The sequence below is a fragment of the Nanorana parkeri genome, unplaced genomic scaffold (assembly GCF_000935625.1).
Source record: "Nanorana parkeri isolate BGI_ZX_2015 unplaced genomic scaffold, ASM93562v1 scaffold25, whole genome shotgun sequence".
Taxonomy (NCBI): domain Eukaryota; kingdom Metazoa; phylum Chordata; class Amphibia; order Anura; family Dicroglossidae; genus Nanorana; species Nanorana parkeri.
Window position 1 is genome coordinate 236,003 of NW_017306293.1, and position 17,040 is coordinate 253,042.

The window sequence follows — 17,040 nt, forward strand, 5'->3', positions numbered from 1 at the left end:
AACAGCCGTTATAAATGCATTTAAATGCATTTAGAAATGACCTATAATAACATGTTTGTCAGTGTCAGTGTGGATGAGGACTTTAAAACACATGTTTACAAATTGTAATTAAACTATATGCACAGTTTAGCTGTCAGGGAACTATCACATAAATGTTGTATTGATACTGTAGATTTGTCAGAGTCACCTCATGTTTATATGACAAACATAAACAGCTACTATAGTCTTCCAGTACATGTCAGCACTGCCCTCCCCCTCAATGTCACACTTTGCTCTCTCTGCTTGGTGTGCCTGTCTCTTCAATGGGGAAGTGAGACGCGCTTCCTGAGGGAGGGACAGTCACTAACCTGACTGTCTCTTCTGTCTGGGAGGGAGGAACAGACAGTGTGCTGGAGAGACACAGAGCAACTGCAGGAGGGGCACAAGAAAGAGAAACAGAGGGAGGGAGTTGGAGGGAATGTGTATGGGGGAGTATTGCTGCACAGCCAGTACTGACTTCTCTTCCTGTCCTATTCTCTGACTTACTCCAGGAGAGGAGAGCTGGAGGCTGACAGTTCACTAGAACCCCTGTCAGGGCAGGTACAGCTGCAATGGAGGAGGATCAGTCTGCAGGTGAGTGCAGAAATATGCCTATCGTCTACAGAGGATGATGACTTTATACTGCCCATAGTCTACAGAGGATGAGGACTTTATACTGCCCATAGTCTACAGAGAATGAGGACTTTCTACTGCCCATAGTCAACAGAGGATGATAACTTTATACTGCCTATAGTCTACAGAGGATGAGGACTTTATACTGCCCATAGTCTACAGAGGATGAGGACTTTATACTGCCCATAGTCTACAGAGAATGAGGACTTTATACTACCCATAGTCTACAGGGAATGAGGACTTTATACTGCCCATAGTCAACAGAGGATGATAACTTTATACTGCCCATAGTCTACAGAGGATGATGACTTTATACTTCCCGTAGTCTACAGAGGATGAGGACTTTATACTGCCCATAGTCCGAAGAAGATGAGGACTTTATACTGCCCATAGTCTACAGAGGATGAGGACTTTATACTGCCCATAGTCTACAGAGGATGATGACTTTATACTGCCCATAGTCTACAACGGATGAGGACTTTATACTGCCCAAAGTCTACAGAGGATGAGGACTTTATACTGCCCATAGTCTATAGAGGAGGAGGACTTTATACTGTCCATAGTCTACAGAGGATGAGGACTTTCTACTGCCCATAGTCTACAGAGGATGATGACTTTATACTGCCTATAGTCTACAGAGGATGATGACTTTATACTGCCCATAGTCTATAGAGGATGATGACTTTATACTGTACTGCCCATAGTCTGAAGAAGATGAGGACTTTATACTGCCCATAGTCTACAGAGGATGAGGACTTTATACTGACCATAGTCTACAGAGGATGATGACTTTATACTGCCCATAGTCTACAGAGGATGAGGACTTTATACTGCCCAAAGTCTACAGAGGATGAGGACTTTATACTGCCCATAGTGTATAGAGGAGGAGGACTTTATACTGCCCATAGTCTACAGAGGATGAGGACTTTCTACTGCCCATAGTCTACAGAGGATGATGACTTTCTACTGCCCATAGTCTACAGAGGATGATGACTTTATACTGCCTATAGTCTACAGAGGATGATGACTTTATACTGCCCATAGTCTACAGAGGATGATGACTTTATACTGCCCATGGTCTACAGAGGATGATGACTTTATACTGCCCATGGTCTACAGAGGATGATGACTTTATACTGCCCATAGTCTACAGAGGATGATGACTCTATACTGCCCATAGACTATAGAAGATGATGACTTTATACTGCCCATAGACTATAGAAGATGAGGACTTTATACTGCCCATAGACTATAGAAGATGAGGACTTTATACTGCCCACAGGCTATAGAGCATGATGACTATATACTGTCCACAGGCTACAGGGGCCGATGACTTTTTATTGCCCACAGTTTACAGAGGATCACAACTTTTTACTGTATAGGGAGGTTCTGATCGTAAAGTAGTATTTATTTCCTGTTTCAGATTTGATCTGTTAGGTCAGAAAACTTAAGCTAGTCATACACTGGTAGATTTCTTTTGTTCAGCCAACAGTTTCCTCCATCCACACTAAACAGCTATTGTATTTTGACAGCTGGCACCAGCCCCTATTAGAATACCCAAACTTTTGTCGAAGAAGCCTGGCTGAAAATTGTCGACCAAGCAGTGACTGCAGCCAACCAGCTGTAGTCACTGTTTGGATGTCGACAGAGTTATTAACCTTTATTGAGCTGGCATGGCCAATTAGTGTCAGAATTGTATTCAATTCCTGTGAATTTGCTCAAATTCTATCAGCGTATGGCTAGCTCTAACAAGCTTAGCTAAAGCCTCAAGGCCCAGCTACAGCTAAAGGTCCAGCTAAAGGCTCAATTCACATGATATATGTTGTGGGAGACCCTTACCCTCTACAGCTGGTAAATGTTGCTGATCTCAAAGACCAAATCTGAAGCAAAATCTGTGTGTGGACAGCTAAGGACTGAGTCACACTTCTCATGCCTATAAATGCACCTAAGCGCACAATGAGTTCTGTCACATTCTTTCCAGTGGTAACACTCTCATTATGCTCTATTAATTGATGTGTTTTGATACAAATGCTGCTTGCTGCAGTTGAGCTCTAGTTTGCCAGCATTTGATTTTTGCATTTTAGGTTTTTTTACTCCCCTATTTACATCTATGCTCTGTGTCAACTTTACTTTGTAATACACCTTTCAGTGCTACTTACAGTGGCTTGCAAAATGATTTTTTCCTATTTTGTTGCATTACTACATGGAATTAAAATGTATTTTTATTTGGATTACATATAATGGACATACATAAAATAGTTTACAATGGTGAAGCAAAATCAAGAAAATAACTTGTTTTCATAAATTATGAAAAAGAAAAGACAGAAAAGTGGTGTGTGCATATGTATTCACCCCCTTTCCTATGGAGCCCCTACATAAGTTCTGGTGCAACCAATTATCTTCAGAAGTCACATAATTAGTTAAATAAAGAGCACCTGTGTGCAATCTAAGTGTCATATGATCTCAGTATATATACTGTACACCTGAAAGTCCCCGGAGTCTGCAACACCACTGAGCAAGGGGCACCACCAAGAAAGTGGCACCATGAAAACCAAGGAGCTCTCCAAACAGGTCAATATTCTGGAGAAGTACAGATCAGGGTTGGGTAATAAAAATGATATCAGAAAATTTGAACATCCCACAGAGCACCATTTAATCTGTTATTAAAAAATGGAAAGAATATGGCACCACAACGAACCTGACAAGAGAGGACCGCCCACCAAAACTCAGCTCCACAGTGGAGATTTGAGTATCTGTGCATAGGACCACTTTAAGCCATACACTCCACAGAGCTGGCCTTCAGAGCTGGCCAGAGAAAAGCCGTTGCTTGCAGAAAAAAATAATCAAACACGTTTGCTGTTCCCCATAAGGCCTGTGGGATACTTCTTCCCAAGCATCAAAGAAGGAACTCTGGCCAGACGAGACTAAAAATTAGCTTTTTGGCCTTCAAGGAAAACGCAAACCCAAGACCTCTCATCAACCCGAGAAAACAATTTTTTTTTAGGCAGGGACTGGCAAACTGGTCTGTACTGAAGGAAAAATGGATGGCGCTAAATACAGGGAAATTCTTGAGGGAAACCTGTTTCAGTCTGCCAGAGATTTCAGACTGGGACGGAGGTTCACCTTCCAGCAGGGCAATGACCCTAAGCATACTGCTAAAGCAACACTCGAATGGTTTAAGGGGAAACATTTAAATGTCTTGCAATAGCCTAGTCAAAGCCTAGACCTCAATCCAACGGAGAATCTGTGGCATGACCTAAAGATTGCTGTACACCAGCGAAACCCTCCAACTTGAAGGAGCTGGAGCAGTTTTGCCTTGAAGAATAGGCAAAAATCCCAGTGGCTAGATGTGCCAACCTTATAAAGACGTACCCCAAGTGACTTGCAGCTGAGTTTTCAGTTTTTTTTCTTATTTTTTGTTTGTATCAAAAATTATACAAACCCCCCCAAAAAACAATTTTAATTCCAGGTGGTAATGCAACAAAATAAGAAAAGTGCCAAGGGGGGTGAATACTTTTGAAAGCCACTGAAATGCCACCCCAATGCACCTTGCAGCACCATGTGCATGAAATTGCACCAACAAGCATGATAAAGCACCATGCGATTTGGTGCAGCATGTTTTGTAAAAATGGCAGGGACTTCTTTGGTGCATAGAGTAGCCCATTTAAATGAAAATCTCCGTTGAGACCGCAAGACCCCCAGACCCTACCACCATCATGTAAGTAGTCGTTTTAATTGGTCATGTGTATGTGCTCTCGTCGTTTTGTCTTGTAGTTTTCTTGCAGGTATTCTTGCCTGTTTTGTCAGAGCTGCACACCAACCACCCATCATCTCACTTACCCAACACCTCCCGGACCACACTTCTTAACCTGAGAGCGCTGAACATTTCCCTGTTATTTCATTTAAATGAATGGGCTGCCCTATATTGGATGCACAAAACACACACACACACAAGTTGTCACACCCGCACAATTGTTTAAAGGGGCTTAGTCTATTAGAGTTACCTGTTCTGCCTATAAAAATTCACCAATGCTTGCACTTGCAACCATATATATGTAAACCACACGTAAAGCTCTCATCTTCTCACTGCACAAGTTATATACAGTACATCCTAAAAGAGAATCATTAGACTTTGATACGCACAAAAAATGTGTCATATTATTTTATATAGTTGATGCATGGGATATTAGTCATCATTGTACCGAGACAAATAAAAGGGCCTTGTTGACCTGTTGAAACCTGTATTGAGTTATGTACCTACAGAATACCTGAACCACTGGTATTTTATGAGTACCCAGGTTACAGCTGAACAAAGATATTTCTAAAAAAACATTGTGTCTACATTAAGTCATTTATGCAAGTTTCCACATTGAGTTTCTGATCAGCTGCTGAGCTCTGCCTTCACTTTCACCAGACAGGAAAAAAGGATAACCTGAGAATGATACAGGTGCATGTTTCCCTGTGTTCCGATAAAATGAAAAGAGAGTTGTTACAGAAAAGGTGATTAGAATGCAGTGTATGGAGGAATGGTACTTGTAGGGTGTGTGTAAAAGCGCACACATAGCGGAGAAGGGTGTGTAAGTTTGGATTACAGAGTCAAAGTGAAGCATGTCAGTGTGGAATAATCCTCCAGTTAAACGTGGGTGTAATCTTTTATGTAAAAAAATTCAGCAAGAAATCTGATTTGCTGTTGTGGTTACACTTCCAGTTTTCTTATCGCTGAAGTAAGTACAAAAGGTGGAAATGTAGGACTAGAGGAAATCCAATGTGAATGGGTTTATAATAACCACCAACTATTCAACTGTTTTTAATATGTGTGTTTGTGTGTGTGTGTGTATATAAATATATGTATATATATCTCTCTCTATATATATAAGCAAAATAATAATCAATTATCCTCCCACATCCCAACATCCTGAGGCACTAGACAGGGCTAACAACTTTCCAAGGTGTTTCTATACGTAATAAAAGTATTAATTTCACAGTCTTCACAGGTAACCTGCCCCTCTGTAGTTTGCATTTTAAACAGTCACTTGCCATATATTATCAATAATTGATAAATTTGGTCAAATTTCTAGTTATGCTATTAACCTAAATAAATCTAATGCACTCTACATAACCAAATTAACAAAGCCACCATGTAGTACATCTTATTCTTGGTGCAAAGAGAAAACCACTTACTTAGGTGTTGCTATTCCTCAAAATCCCAGCAAAGTATACAATTTTAACATTTACCACTTTTGAAATCGTTCAAATGGACCATTACTATCTGGTCCCATTTTATGGTTGAATCACATTTTGTTCAATTTTAACAGACAGAAAATAATAGGCAATATAGACAGTGATAACATTAACCAGTGTGAGAGAACTGCAAGGTTGGGGCCAAAATATATGTAGTAAGAGTGCAATCTAAACAAACATAGAATTAATGTTATCCATTGATTTGTACCCATCTTTACATAAACCAAGAAATAAAACAGTTGTAATATACATCAGATGGACCAACTATGACAAAGACTGATTTAAAAATCATATTACATATGTTGGAAAGAGGGAATAGGGTGTGACAATGGGGAGGAAAAGGAGAGGGAAGGGAGGGCTAGAGGTGGAAAAGACAGGGAAAGGAGTCTGACTCAGGGGGGGTGATTTACTAACCTAAACGCACGCACGCACCAGGTGTGTGTGATTTTCACACAGCAAAACGTATTTATCAACCAAAAAGTCTCTAAAAGCATATTTCCACTAATGTCATATATGGAAAAATCATGCACATGATGCATATATAATGCTGCTTCACAGTTTAGACATAAATGGTTAGCTCATGCATTTACATTCCTGCATTCATCAACGCAAGCAACACAACATAGAGCTAATTTACACAACATCACCTTGCAATTCATGCTTGGCTTTGCACAACACACCTGCTGGGTGTGTACACACTACAAAGGTGTTTAGATTCCACCCATAGATCATGCTGGGAGGGAACACACTACAGAGGTGTATACATGTTCGTGGTGTGTTTATAAGGTTAGTAAATCAACCCCAGGGAGTCCATAGCAGGGAGATTGCAAATATACACTCATTGGCCACTTTATTAGGTACACCTTGCTAGTACCTGGTTGGACCCCCTTTTGCCTTCAGAACTGCCTTAATTCTTCGTGGCATAGATTCAACAAGATATTAGAAACATTCCTCAGATATTGTGGTCCATATTGACATGATAGCATCACGCAGTTGCTGCAGATTTGTCAGCTGCACATCCATAATGCGAATCTCCCATTACACCACATCCCAAATGCGCTCTATTGGATTGAGATCTGGTGACTGTGGAGGCCATTGGAAATAAGTGAACTCATTATTATATTCAAGAAACCAGTTTGAAATTATGCAGGCCTTGTGACATGGTGCATTATCCTGCTGGAAGTAGCCATCAGAATATGGGTACACTGTAGTCATAAAGGGATGGACATGGTCAGCAACAATACTCAGGTAGGCTGTGGCGTTTAACGATGCTCAATTGGTACTAACGGACCCAAAGTGTGCCAAGAAAATATTCCCTACACCATTACACCACCACCAGCCTGAACTGTTAATATAAGGCAGGATGGATCCATGCTTTCATGTTGTATACGTCAAATTCTGACCCTACCATCTGAATGTTGCAGCTGAAGTTGAGACTCATCAGATCAGGCAACATTTTTCCAATCTTCTATTGTCCAATTTTGGTGAGCCTGTGTGAATTGTAGCCTCCGTTTCCTGTTCTTAGCTGAGAGGAGTGGCACCCGTTGTGGCCTTCTGCTGCTGTAGCCCATCTGCTTCTAGGTTCCATGTGTTGTGCGTTCAGAGATGGTATTCTGCATAGCTTGAAAGTAACGAGTTACTGTTACTGTTGCCTTGCTATCATCTCGAACCAGTCTACCCATTCTCCCTTGACCGCTGACATCAACAAGGCATTTTCATCCACACAATTGCCGCTCACTGGATATTTTCTCTTTTTTGGACCATTCTCTGTAAACCTTAGAGATGGTTGTGTATGAAAATCCAGGTAGAGAGGTGATGGCAAGGCTAAGCGGTAATTCAAGATTGTCAAATAGATGGGTCAAGGGGCTGGGTAAGGTGGTGAGATGATGGGGATCCCATAGGGAATGCCAGTACCACAGTGTAGCTGTGGTGAGGAGGGGCAACTTGTTGTGTGCCATCACAACATGGAAAGGCAACCAGAGGAGCAACCTCAAGTCATGAAGACATAGATCTTGTTCAATCATAGTAGATGCTCTTATAAAGGGACAAGTAAACCACACTGGAGTGTGAGCTAACAAAGCTGACTTTATGATAGAGTTCAAAGTATAGCAAGTCCATGCCCCCACTAGGTTTGGGTCTGCAAAGTACCTTGTATCGTAAACGATGTAACTACTTTCCAAAATAAATTTAATAGCTAGGGATCACAAGGTGCGAAAGAAATGCTTTGGTGTGATGATAGGGACAGTTTGGGAAATATATAGCAATTTAGGAAGAACATCCATCTTCAATACATTTATTTTGCCAAACAATGAGCTGTTATGAAACTCTGGTCCCATTTTAATATAACATTCATGGGTACAGTTAGCCTACTTAAAATGGTTATTTTCGCAAACTCTTCTATACCTTACAGGTTCTCCCCATCCTTCTAAAGCATTCTAACACTACATTTACATTACAATTTACAATACATTTACAAGATGTTTAGGTAGTTCAGAGCAATCATACATGTCTGCATCCTAAAACAACCTGCTAGAGGGCTACCTGATCTTGAACTGTACAATTTAGCTTTCCTTACCAGAAATGTAAGAGAAGGGATCCAATGCTCCTTCACATATACGAACTCCGATCTTGACCAAAATATGATACCTCATATTAATTTTCTTTATGCTCTGCACATCCACAAGGAACGTCCTCCTCCAGAGATAACATTGAGCTCCCTTCTATACACCACCTGGCACAAAAATATGTGTAAAATATTAATATACTCTCAAACAATGTCAGCACAAGGGCATCCGCTACTTTAGACCCTTAATGTTACTAGTAAACAACCTTTACCTTCACACTTGGCAATGGCGGAGTTTACCTTTATATCCAACAACGCTTTTGTGTTCCTGAAAATTAAACTAATTACATCTCTTCAGGCTACGGTCTGGGGGCTGGGACCATGGTAACTGATGATCACAGTTGTAGCTTATTCTGGAACCAATCTCCATGCCGCATGGGCGGAATTTCACCACTGCGTGCAAGGGTGGAAGTACAGAGTGTGCTAGGTTTTGCTGACATCAGGGTCAAGATGTCAGCACCCAGAAATATTACAAATGAGATTTGTCTCAAATATAATGAGGAATCTTTAGGTAATTGACTACCAAAATACTACAACGAAGGTAAAGACAACTGCAGGGTTTAAAGGAAACAAAAAAGTGGGGGGCAGGGTCTATTTCACTTAACATGGATTGAAAAAGTGATGCTGAATTGGAATAACACAATGAAAACTTAACAATATCTGGGTTTCTGTACACACATTTTTTATATTTGGATCAGTAATGCATAAGTGTTATGGGGAATGGACTGACTGAATATGTTTTTATACAGATGTGTGCCCAACCACTGAGTGGGAGAAACGGTTGCAGACACAGGAGGAGGAGGTCATGCTGCTGAAATCAGTACTACGTGATGTTTTACAACGACTTCAAAACTTGGAAATTCACTCACATCCTGGAAATTCATGTAAGTAACTCAGCTTTATATAACCTTTGGGCTTTAAACTTTTGTAATAATGAATTCCAAACAGGAATCTTTAGATCATATCTCAGTGTCACCGAAGGTAAAGTACTAATGTGGTCCACAAAAATCACTCTGTATAAAGGTTAGGTCAGTCTTTCTCAACCAGTGTGCCATGGTTTTGTCAGGGGTACCGTCACATTTTTGCACAGGGTGGGCTGCATCAAGGACTGTCCCCAGCATTCAGAAGAGGACAGAATCCACACTAATCCAGAACTGCTCTTCCAGCCGCCCTCTGTTGTGCTGCTACAGCTGCACTGTGGTGAAGATTACAAGGTAAACCTCTGATGTAAAGGGGGGTCCCTGATGTGAAGGCAGGGTTCCTGATATAAAGAGGGCTCTCAACGTTTTGTATTTTTTTTCATGGGGCCCCCCTAAAATCCATAACAAACCCCTATCACGGATAAGGGTCTGGTATAGCTTTTGGGGGGAGTCACATATATTTTTTTAAATTTTAGGCTTAAGGTGCCTTAAGATTTTGCATACTGTTAAATAGGGTCATGATTGAAAAAAGGTTGAGATATGCAGTAGTGAGAAAATGTTGGTGAACCCATGAGAAATAAATTACCTATGTCATCATCAGAAAGAGAGCCAGGGTTGTTTAATATATGCCTGCTGTCTGATAATCTGTTAGCAAGATCTGTCTATGGAAACTACATTAATGTCGCTTTGTAGTCATATATTAGCCTAAGGCCTCGTTGATAGATGTTTGATTCAGGTGTGGCGTTTTGCTGGAAACCATATAACAGATGCAACAAGAATGTGTCTTTTTCGACTGCACTGTTCCTACAACAAATATAAAATGTGCAGATGGGAAAAGGTGTTAAGTGTTAACAGTCTGGCTGGAGCGGATAAGCAAAGAGTAATAGAAGGGCTTTCCCTGGAAAAAAATGTTTCTCCAAAAGTTTTCTCATCTTCCTGTGCTAGTCATGTGACCAGAAGATTAGGCAGTTGATCACATGATCCTTGATTAAGGGGAGGATTACAATGCAGAATGGGTGACCCTGTCCTTTAGCAGAGACCACATGACTAAATAAAAACACATTTGTTTACATGACTGGCACAGGAGGGATCATAGAACACAATCTTCTTCAGGAAAGGTGAGTATTTTAGCCTCCCTACTACTCTTTATTTATCCACCACACCTAGGGCCAGTGTTGGCAGGCTTTGGTTCATTTCAGAACTGCTTTTCTCCCCATATAAGTCTTTCAGGATATAAAAGCCACTTATGCAGGTCAAACACAGGTAAACTGCAGGTCAACTGTGCCTGCAGGGCATTCTGAAGGATCTCTGGAAGTGTCTCAAACTGAGATCAAATGCAACCTGCTTTCACCCATGGATAACATTGGCACAGGCCTTAAGACTGTTCACTCAGTTTTATATAAACATTTGCTTCATATTTGTGGTTTATTTTGTTCTTATGGGTTTGTTCTCATCATAGTCATGGGACTGAGAACAGGAAAAGCTTTTGCATGCAGCAATTGACCTTCAGACCTATGCAGATGACTAAATCTCTAGATCCCTAGAGCCTCTGCTGGACTTTGGGCTTGTGTCAATGAGAGCCTACATTTAGGATCAGTTTGAGACACATCTGAGATTATTCAGAGTTTGACAGGCGGCATTGATCTACAATTGATCTGCAGCACCTTACTTTCTTCTAAATTGCTTTAAGCTGCATTTGCCATCCCATTGACTTGTATGTGGAGAGCAGCAGTTCTAATGTGAACAAAAGCCCGTCAACGCAGGCCCCTAGAAGGATGTTTATCTTGGCCTTAGAAAAGGTCACATTTGTCCTTCATGGGTATTAACATGCTAAGGAACTAAGAGGAAAAGAAAGGCTTTGGGAGAACCTTACAATATGAGAATTGAAGGGTAACTGTAGTTTAAAATGAATTGCACCATATAATCCCATCCCTAACCCCATCCTCCTTATCCAAAACAAAATACTAACCAATAGACTACAGATTAGTTTAGTCATATAAGTTTCTTATGACCTTCAGTTGGGTCCTATGGGCTACAGCATTTTGAACTTTGCCCCTTACATTAATAAATACAGCTTAATAAAGTTATTCTGGCTATGTAAACAGTGATTTCATACAATTAACATTCAAGCATCTGTTCTGATACTCATAACATTGAATGCAGAGCTACCAGTTTAAAATGAGCATTTCTGAAGAGATAATAATAACAATATAGAAGCTGATTATATGGCAAACTGGGCTGTTAAAGACTTGATTTCAAGTATATGTAAACCCAATAAATCACATATCATATACATTTTAACATGTTCATATGCTTTTAAAAGTAGTTTTCAATATTTTTTTCAACAGTAAAAAAAAAAATTGAAAAATATTTTTTCTTTTTTTTTTTTTAAATCTGCAGCTTTTATTAAAGTATATCTAAAGCCAATAAATTGTGTTTGTTTTAGATAAAGTGCTGAAGGATTGAAACCCCTGACAGATTTTTATTACTGCTTGTGTTCCTTTTGGGAAGATTTGCCATGTCTATTTGTCCTAGTAACTGACACTGCCACTGAAAGTAAAGGGACAAAATCAAATTTCAAGTTGTCACTGGAACAGCAATAGAGGAGAAACAGCAACACTTCTTCAGGCGAGAACTATAGAGCATTTCCTCACTTAGGACATATTTCCTGTCACTTCCTGTTAGATCGCTGTCTATAGGACATGAAGTGAAGGTAAATCTCCTCAATTTGACAAAGATGGCAACGCACCAGATCACATTGCGGCCGGTTTACTTGGTTGTAGGCAGAAGGGGAAGTGGCGGTGCATTGAAGTGAATGGCATCGAAGCAACACACCCCGGCCAAAATGCGATCAGCCGTACGGGAACACAAGACACATCAATGCTGCAAGCACTATTTTTTATGACTGTACCGGAACACAGGCATTGATGTGCCACGCGTTCCCGCGAGGCCGATGGCATTGCAGGCGGAGGGCGTGGCTGCGGTGCCATTCACTTCAATGCACCGCCACGCGCCCTCCCACCCTAAAAACAAAGTGATCCGGCCGTAATGCGATCCAGAACGCACTGTGGCTGGTGTGAACTAGCCCTCAATCTAAAGCTGGCCATAGAAAGCCAGATATCATCTTGTTAAAGTGACAATAAACTCAGAAGTTAAATAGTTACATAGTTACATAGTTACATAGTATTTGAGGTTGAATAAAGACATTATTCCATCAAGTCCAACCTATTAGGATCTCATTCTAGGAGTACCCGTACCCCTGTATATTACGGTCCCTTAAGAAATCGTCCAAAAGTTTCTTGAACAATTCCACATTATTTGCTGAAATCACCGCCTGTGGCAGTGAGTTCCAGACCCTAACTGATCTTACTGTGAAGAACCCCCTTCGCCCCTTGTGCTGGAATTTTTTTCCCACCAATTTTAGGTGATGGCCTCTAGTTTTTGTAACGGAGTTAATTTTAAACAGTTTATCGCTAATGTTGCTACCACCATTAAACATTTTGTACATGGAAATCATATCCCCCCTTAATCTCCTCACCTCTAATGTGAACATGTTTAAATTTAGTAGCCTCGTCTCGTAGCTCTGGTCCTCCATACCCCTAATTAGTTTGGTTGCCCTTCGCTGGACTTTTTCCAACTCAAGGACATCTTTTCTTAGTACTGGGGACCAGAACTGGACCGCGTACTCCAGATGAGGTCGAACCAATGATCTATAATATAAAAATAAATATTAAATATTATATAATATTAAAAATAAATTCAAGTGCCTTAACTATTAACAAAAATGTAGCTTAGTTGTGGATCATTGAATTTGTGCTGCACTGTCCTTCCAGTGATCGCCTGCACTGGAATGCATGGCAAAACAATGCCTGTGTTTTCCGGTCCAGTGCGATCACCAAAAAATAGTTCATGCAGCATTTTTTGCAATCACACTGGCTGTGGTGCCATTGTCTTCAATGCACAGCCACCCCCCTCCTGACCTCGAATGCAGGGGGGAGTTTAGTGTGTGTTTCAGCAGCTACCTCTCCGGGAACGCACTGTAATTGGTGTGAATAAGCCTAAAACCCTTTTATACCTTGACATACATTGCTGTAATTGTTTTTTATTTACACTGTGGCTCTTCTGACTCCTGTAATTGTAACAGCTTGTTTACACCCTTGTCCATAATGCAAGGGATAGCATACACAAAGTCTCCTTGCGTTCTGGGGTAGGAGGGGGCCTGGCAGTGCCATTCATGTCATCAGCTGCACCAGAACGCATGGTGATACATTGCCCTGCGTTTAAGTGTGGTGCAATCACAAAATATTGTGCACACTTTTTTGCAGGCCGGGTTTGTCTGCAGTTCCATTGACATGAATGGCACTGCCAGGTCCCTTCCCACCCCAGAACGCAAGGAGACTTTGTGTATGCAATCCCTTCAGTCATTAGCATTAACTTTTTTTTTGATCGGGGGGGAGTTTGTGGGGGGGGGGCCCATGCACAACTTTGCTATGGGGCCCTGTGATTTCTAGTTACGCCCCTGTTTAGTTATTTTCAGTGGTATGATTTAGTGGTGAAAATTATTAGTGCCCCCCCATTTTGACTGTGGTATCTTATGTGCCCCCCCTATATATTGTTCCTAGAGTCGCCACTGCTGATCGTTTTTTCTTTTTTTGGTTGTTAATATTGGTCATTTCATCAGGTGAATGAGTTTATATAGTGTATGACATTTTTAAGATTAAAAATAAAATTATTTCAGTATATGCCATAACAAATTTTAAATTTAACCCTAAAACAGGCAATTCCAGCTTCTCTGTGGTGCAGTCTGTAAAAGATGCCATTACACCATCAAATACCTGCAGGTAATAACATATGTATGCTTTTTATTTGTTATAATAATTATGGATTGCAAAAGTTAACGATATTCATGGCCAGAATCAAATTAAAGTACAATCCAAACAATTTTGATATAGTTATATAATATTCATTGAATTTCAAAGTATACACTGCTCAGACAACACCGACCCAACCAGTCACATTAATCAGGTGCAGGCTCCAAACATACATGATGGCGTAACAAAATCCTGAAATTCCAACGTAGAACCGCACATCCAAAACTTAGTAAAAAAAAATCTGATTTATTGAAAGTTAATACCATCCAAGTATACACTAAAATCACTCCATACCAATCCTATAGGCTCTCAAGCGTTCCACTAGATAGGCTTAATCAAAGATGATTGAGCCTGTCTGGTGGAATGCGTGAGAGGCTATAGGATCAGTGTAGGATGATTTTACAGTGTACTTGGACGGTATTAACTTTCAATAAATCTGATTTTTTTTTTACTAAGTTTTGGATGTGCGGCTCTACTTTCGAATTTCACAGTTATATAATAGTTTGACTATCTCTGAGCATAAATATTTGCACTGCATGAGCTCTGACCACTGGATCATCAACTGGACCTTTGGAACATTATCCTAAAATTACCTTAATCTCTGATTAAATGTCCACTTGCCTATAAATGTATTTTATCCTCTCTTCAATTACTACTTAAGTAGGGTATACAGTACACAATACGAAATTCACACAGTGGGTGCCACTGTCAGAACCCTTCCGCTCACCATCCCTTGATCAGCAGATCGAAGGAGCAGGTCGGAAAATCTTCAGCTGCTGCAAGCTCCATTTGGGTGTCCCGGCAGCGGCTATTCGGTATGGGTGGAGGAATCTGTTCTATTTTCAGCCCGCAGGTTGAACAAAACAAAATAGAACCGTGTATACCTGGCTTCGAAAGGTAAATGCGCCAGATCTTGCACAATTCCCATTTCATGTATTAGCAGTCACAGTAACCATCTGTCATTTGTTTGTGTTGCTTCTCCTTAAAAAAAACAAAAACATAAAAAAATATAAATCTGCATATTATAGGTTCAGGAACCATCATATATTTCAAAAGCAGTGACATTTGTAGCTTTAGAACATCTGCTGCTGCTGGACACAAAAGGTGGCAATGGGCAGATGTGAATAGTCAAGTTAAGGACAGATTCGAGCTTACCAAAATCAATACACACCCAAATGTTGTAGGTGCAAACCTAGAAATTGTAAATATGACTTAACCTTCTCAAATCAATATAAAATTGAAATCTGTAAACTGCACCAAGGAACTGCAAGGAATTTCTCAGCCACATGCACTGCAAAGTTCTGGTTACTACGGTAATAGTGTAAACTGAGTGCCAGTAAACTCTCCCACAGATGTCAGCATTTCAATACTTGACATCAGTTCTTACGCCATAATCCATCAAAAAAACATCTTCAAGAATGAGACAGTTAGGTTTGGTGATGACTAAAAGGGATAGTTTTTATTTATTTATTTATTTATCATTACAGTAAAAAATAGACAAATAAGCAACAAACAGGAGAAGAAAAAAGAAAAAAAAAATCTCACTTGTGTGTAGAGCTCCCTAAAAGTGAAACTAAGTGAAAAGAGTAGATTCAAAGCTGTTGAGGTAGATAGGTGACAGGAACCCATACAGTCATTGCAGTATAGGAAAGGATACGGGGTGCCTTTCCTATGTATTAAGACATGTTACTTACTTCTTCCGTCCATTTAATACTTGCCTCACAAAAATAAAATAAAAATGCTTTGTTACATCCGGAAAAAAGGAAGGCCAGGGCCAAAAAGGCTGCTTTATTACTACATTATCTATAGTAACAGTAAGTAATCATTTGCAAATATTAATTTGCCCTTTTTTATTTCCAATATGCAACATTGAAGCAAAGCCTTACTATGACTTCTCCAAATTAATTGGGACAAATACCTGTGGGCCAGGAATATACGTTGTCTTCCAATACTCTCCCCAGAGAACCCAGATGATACAGCAATGCCAAGACAGGCAAGGAAATAGAGTAAACAACGCTATTATTGTCTGTCCAGAAACAAAAGCATTTATTGTTCAAATGCTACCCCCAGAGTTCAGTAGCCACACAATGTGGTACAGTTCTAGGAGAGTTAAAGGAGAACTATGGGGTCAGTGTTTTTCCCCATAGTTCTCCTTAGGGTAACGGGAGGACACAAACTAGCGTCCTCCCGTTACACTAAGCTCAGTATACCGCGAGCTACAGCTTGCGGTATACTGAGACGCCGCAGCCGGAGCGGATCCCGACTTAGACAACGGGATCCACCCAGCTGCGTGAGTGACAGCTGGCTCTGCCTATCTAGAGGCAGAGCCAGCTGTACCCGCCCCCTCCCCCGTCCGTTCCGACAGTCAGCGCTGGCAAATCGGAGCGGGGAGGGGGGAATCCAGCCCCTCCCCTGTCACGGCAGAGAGCTGTGACAGGATCGAGAGGTGAGCGAACGCCGGTATATGTTCGCTCACCTCCCGATCTACTGAGCCGACCTGTGACAGTCTCATTGTCACAGGTCGGCTAGAACTATGAGGTGAGTGAAAAGCACTCACCTCATAGTTCTCCTTTACGTTTTATTTATACCTTTTTCCACCTAATGCCAGGCCCGGCTTCAACACACAGACAGGACTCGCTATTCGCCCCTAAACATTTTGAGCCTGCAGCATAAAGTCATGTGAACATTGAACACACAGATCCAAGATCTTCTGTTGTAATCTTTCAGAAACCAT

The 17,040-nt window shown here is 40.7% G+C and overlaps 1 protein-coding gene across 1 annotated transcript in view; it reads left to right on the top strand.

Moving 5' to 3' along the window:
• The first annotated feature begins 590 nt into the window (after positions 1–590).
• EML3 (echinoderm microtubule associated protein like 3) overlaps positions 591–17,040 on the top strand; it is a 75,209-nt gene continuing 58,759 nt past the window's right edge. The window contains exons 1-3 of the mRNA XM_018565705.1: positions 591–618; positions 9,265–9,399; positions 14,213–14,276. Of these exons, the coding sequence (XP_018421207.1) occupies positions 591–618; positions 9,265–9,399; positions 14,213–14,276 (227 nt within the window). The remainder of the gene's footprint in view (positions 619–9,264; positions 9,400–14,212; positions 14,277–17,040) is intronic.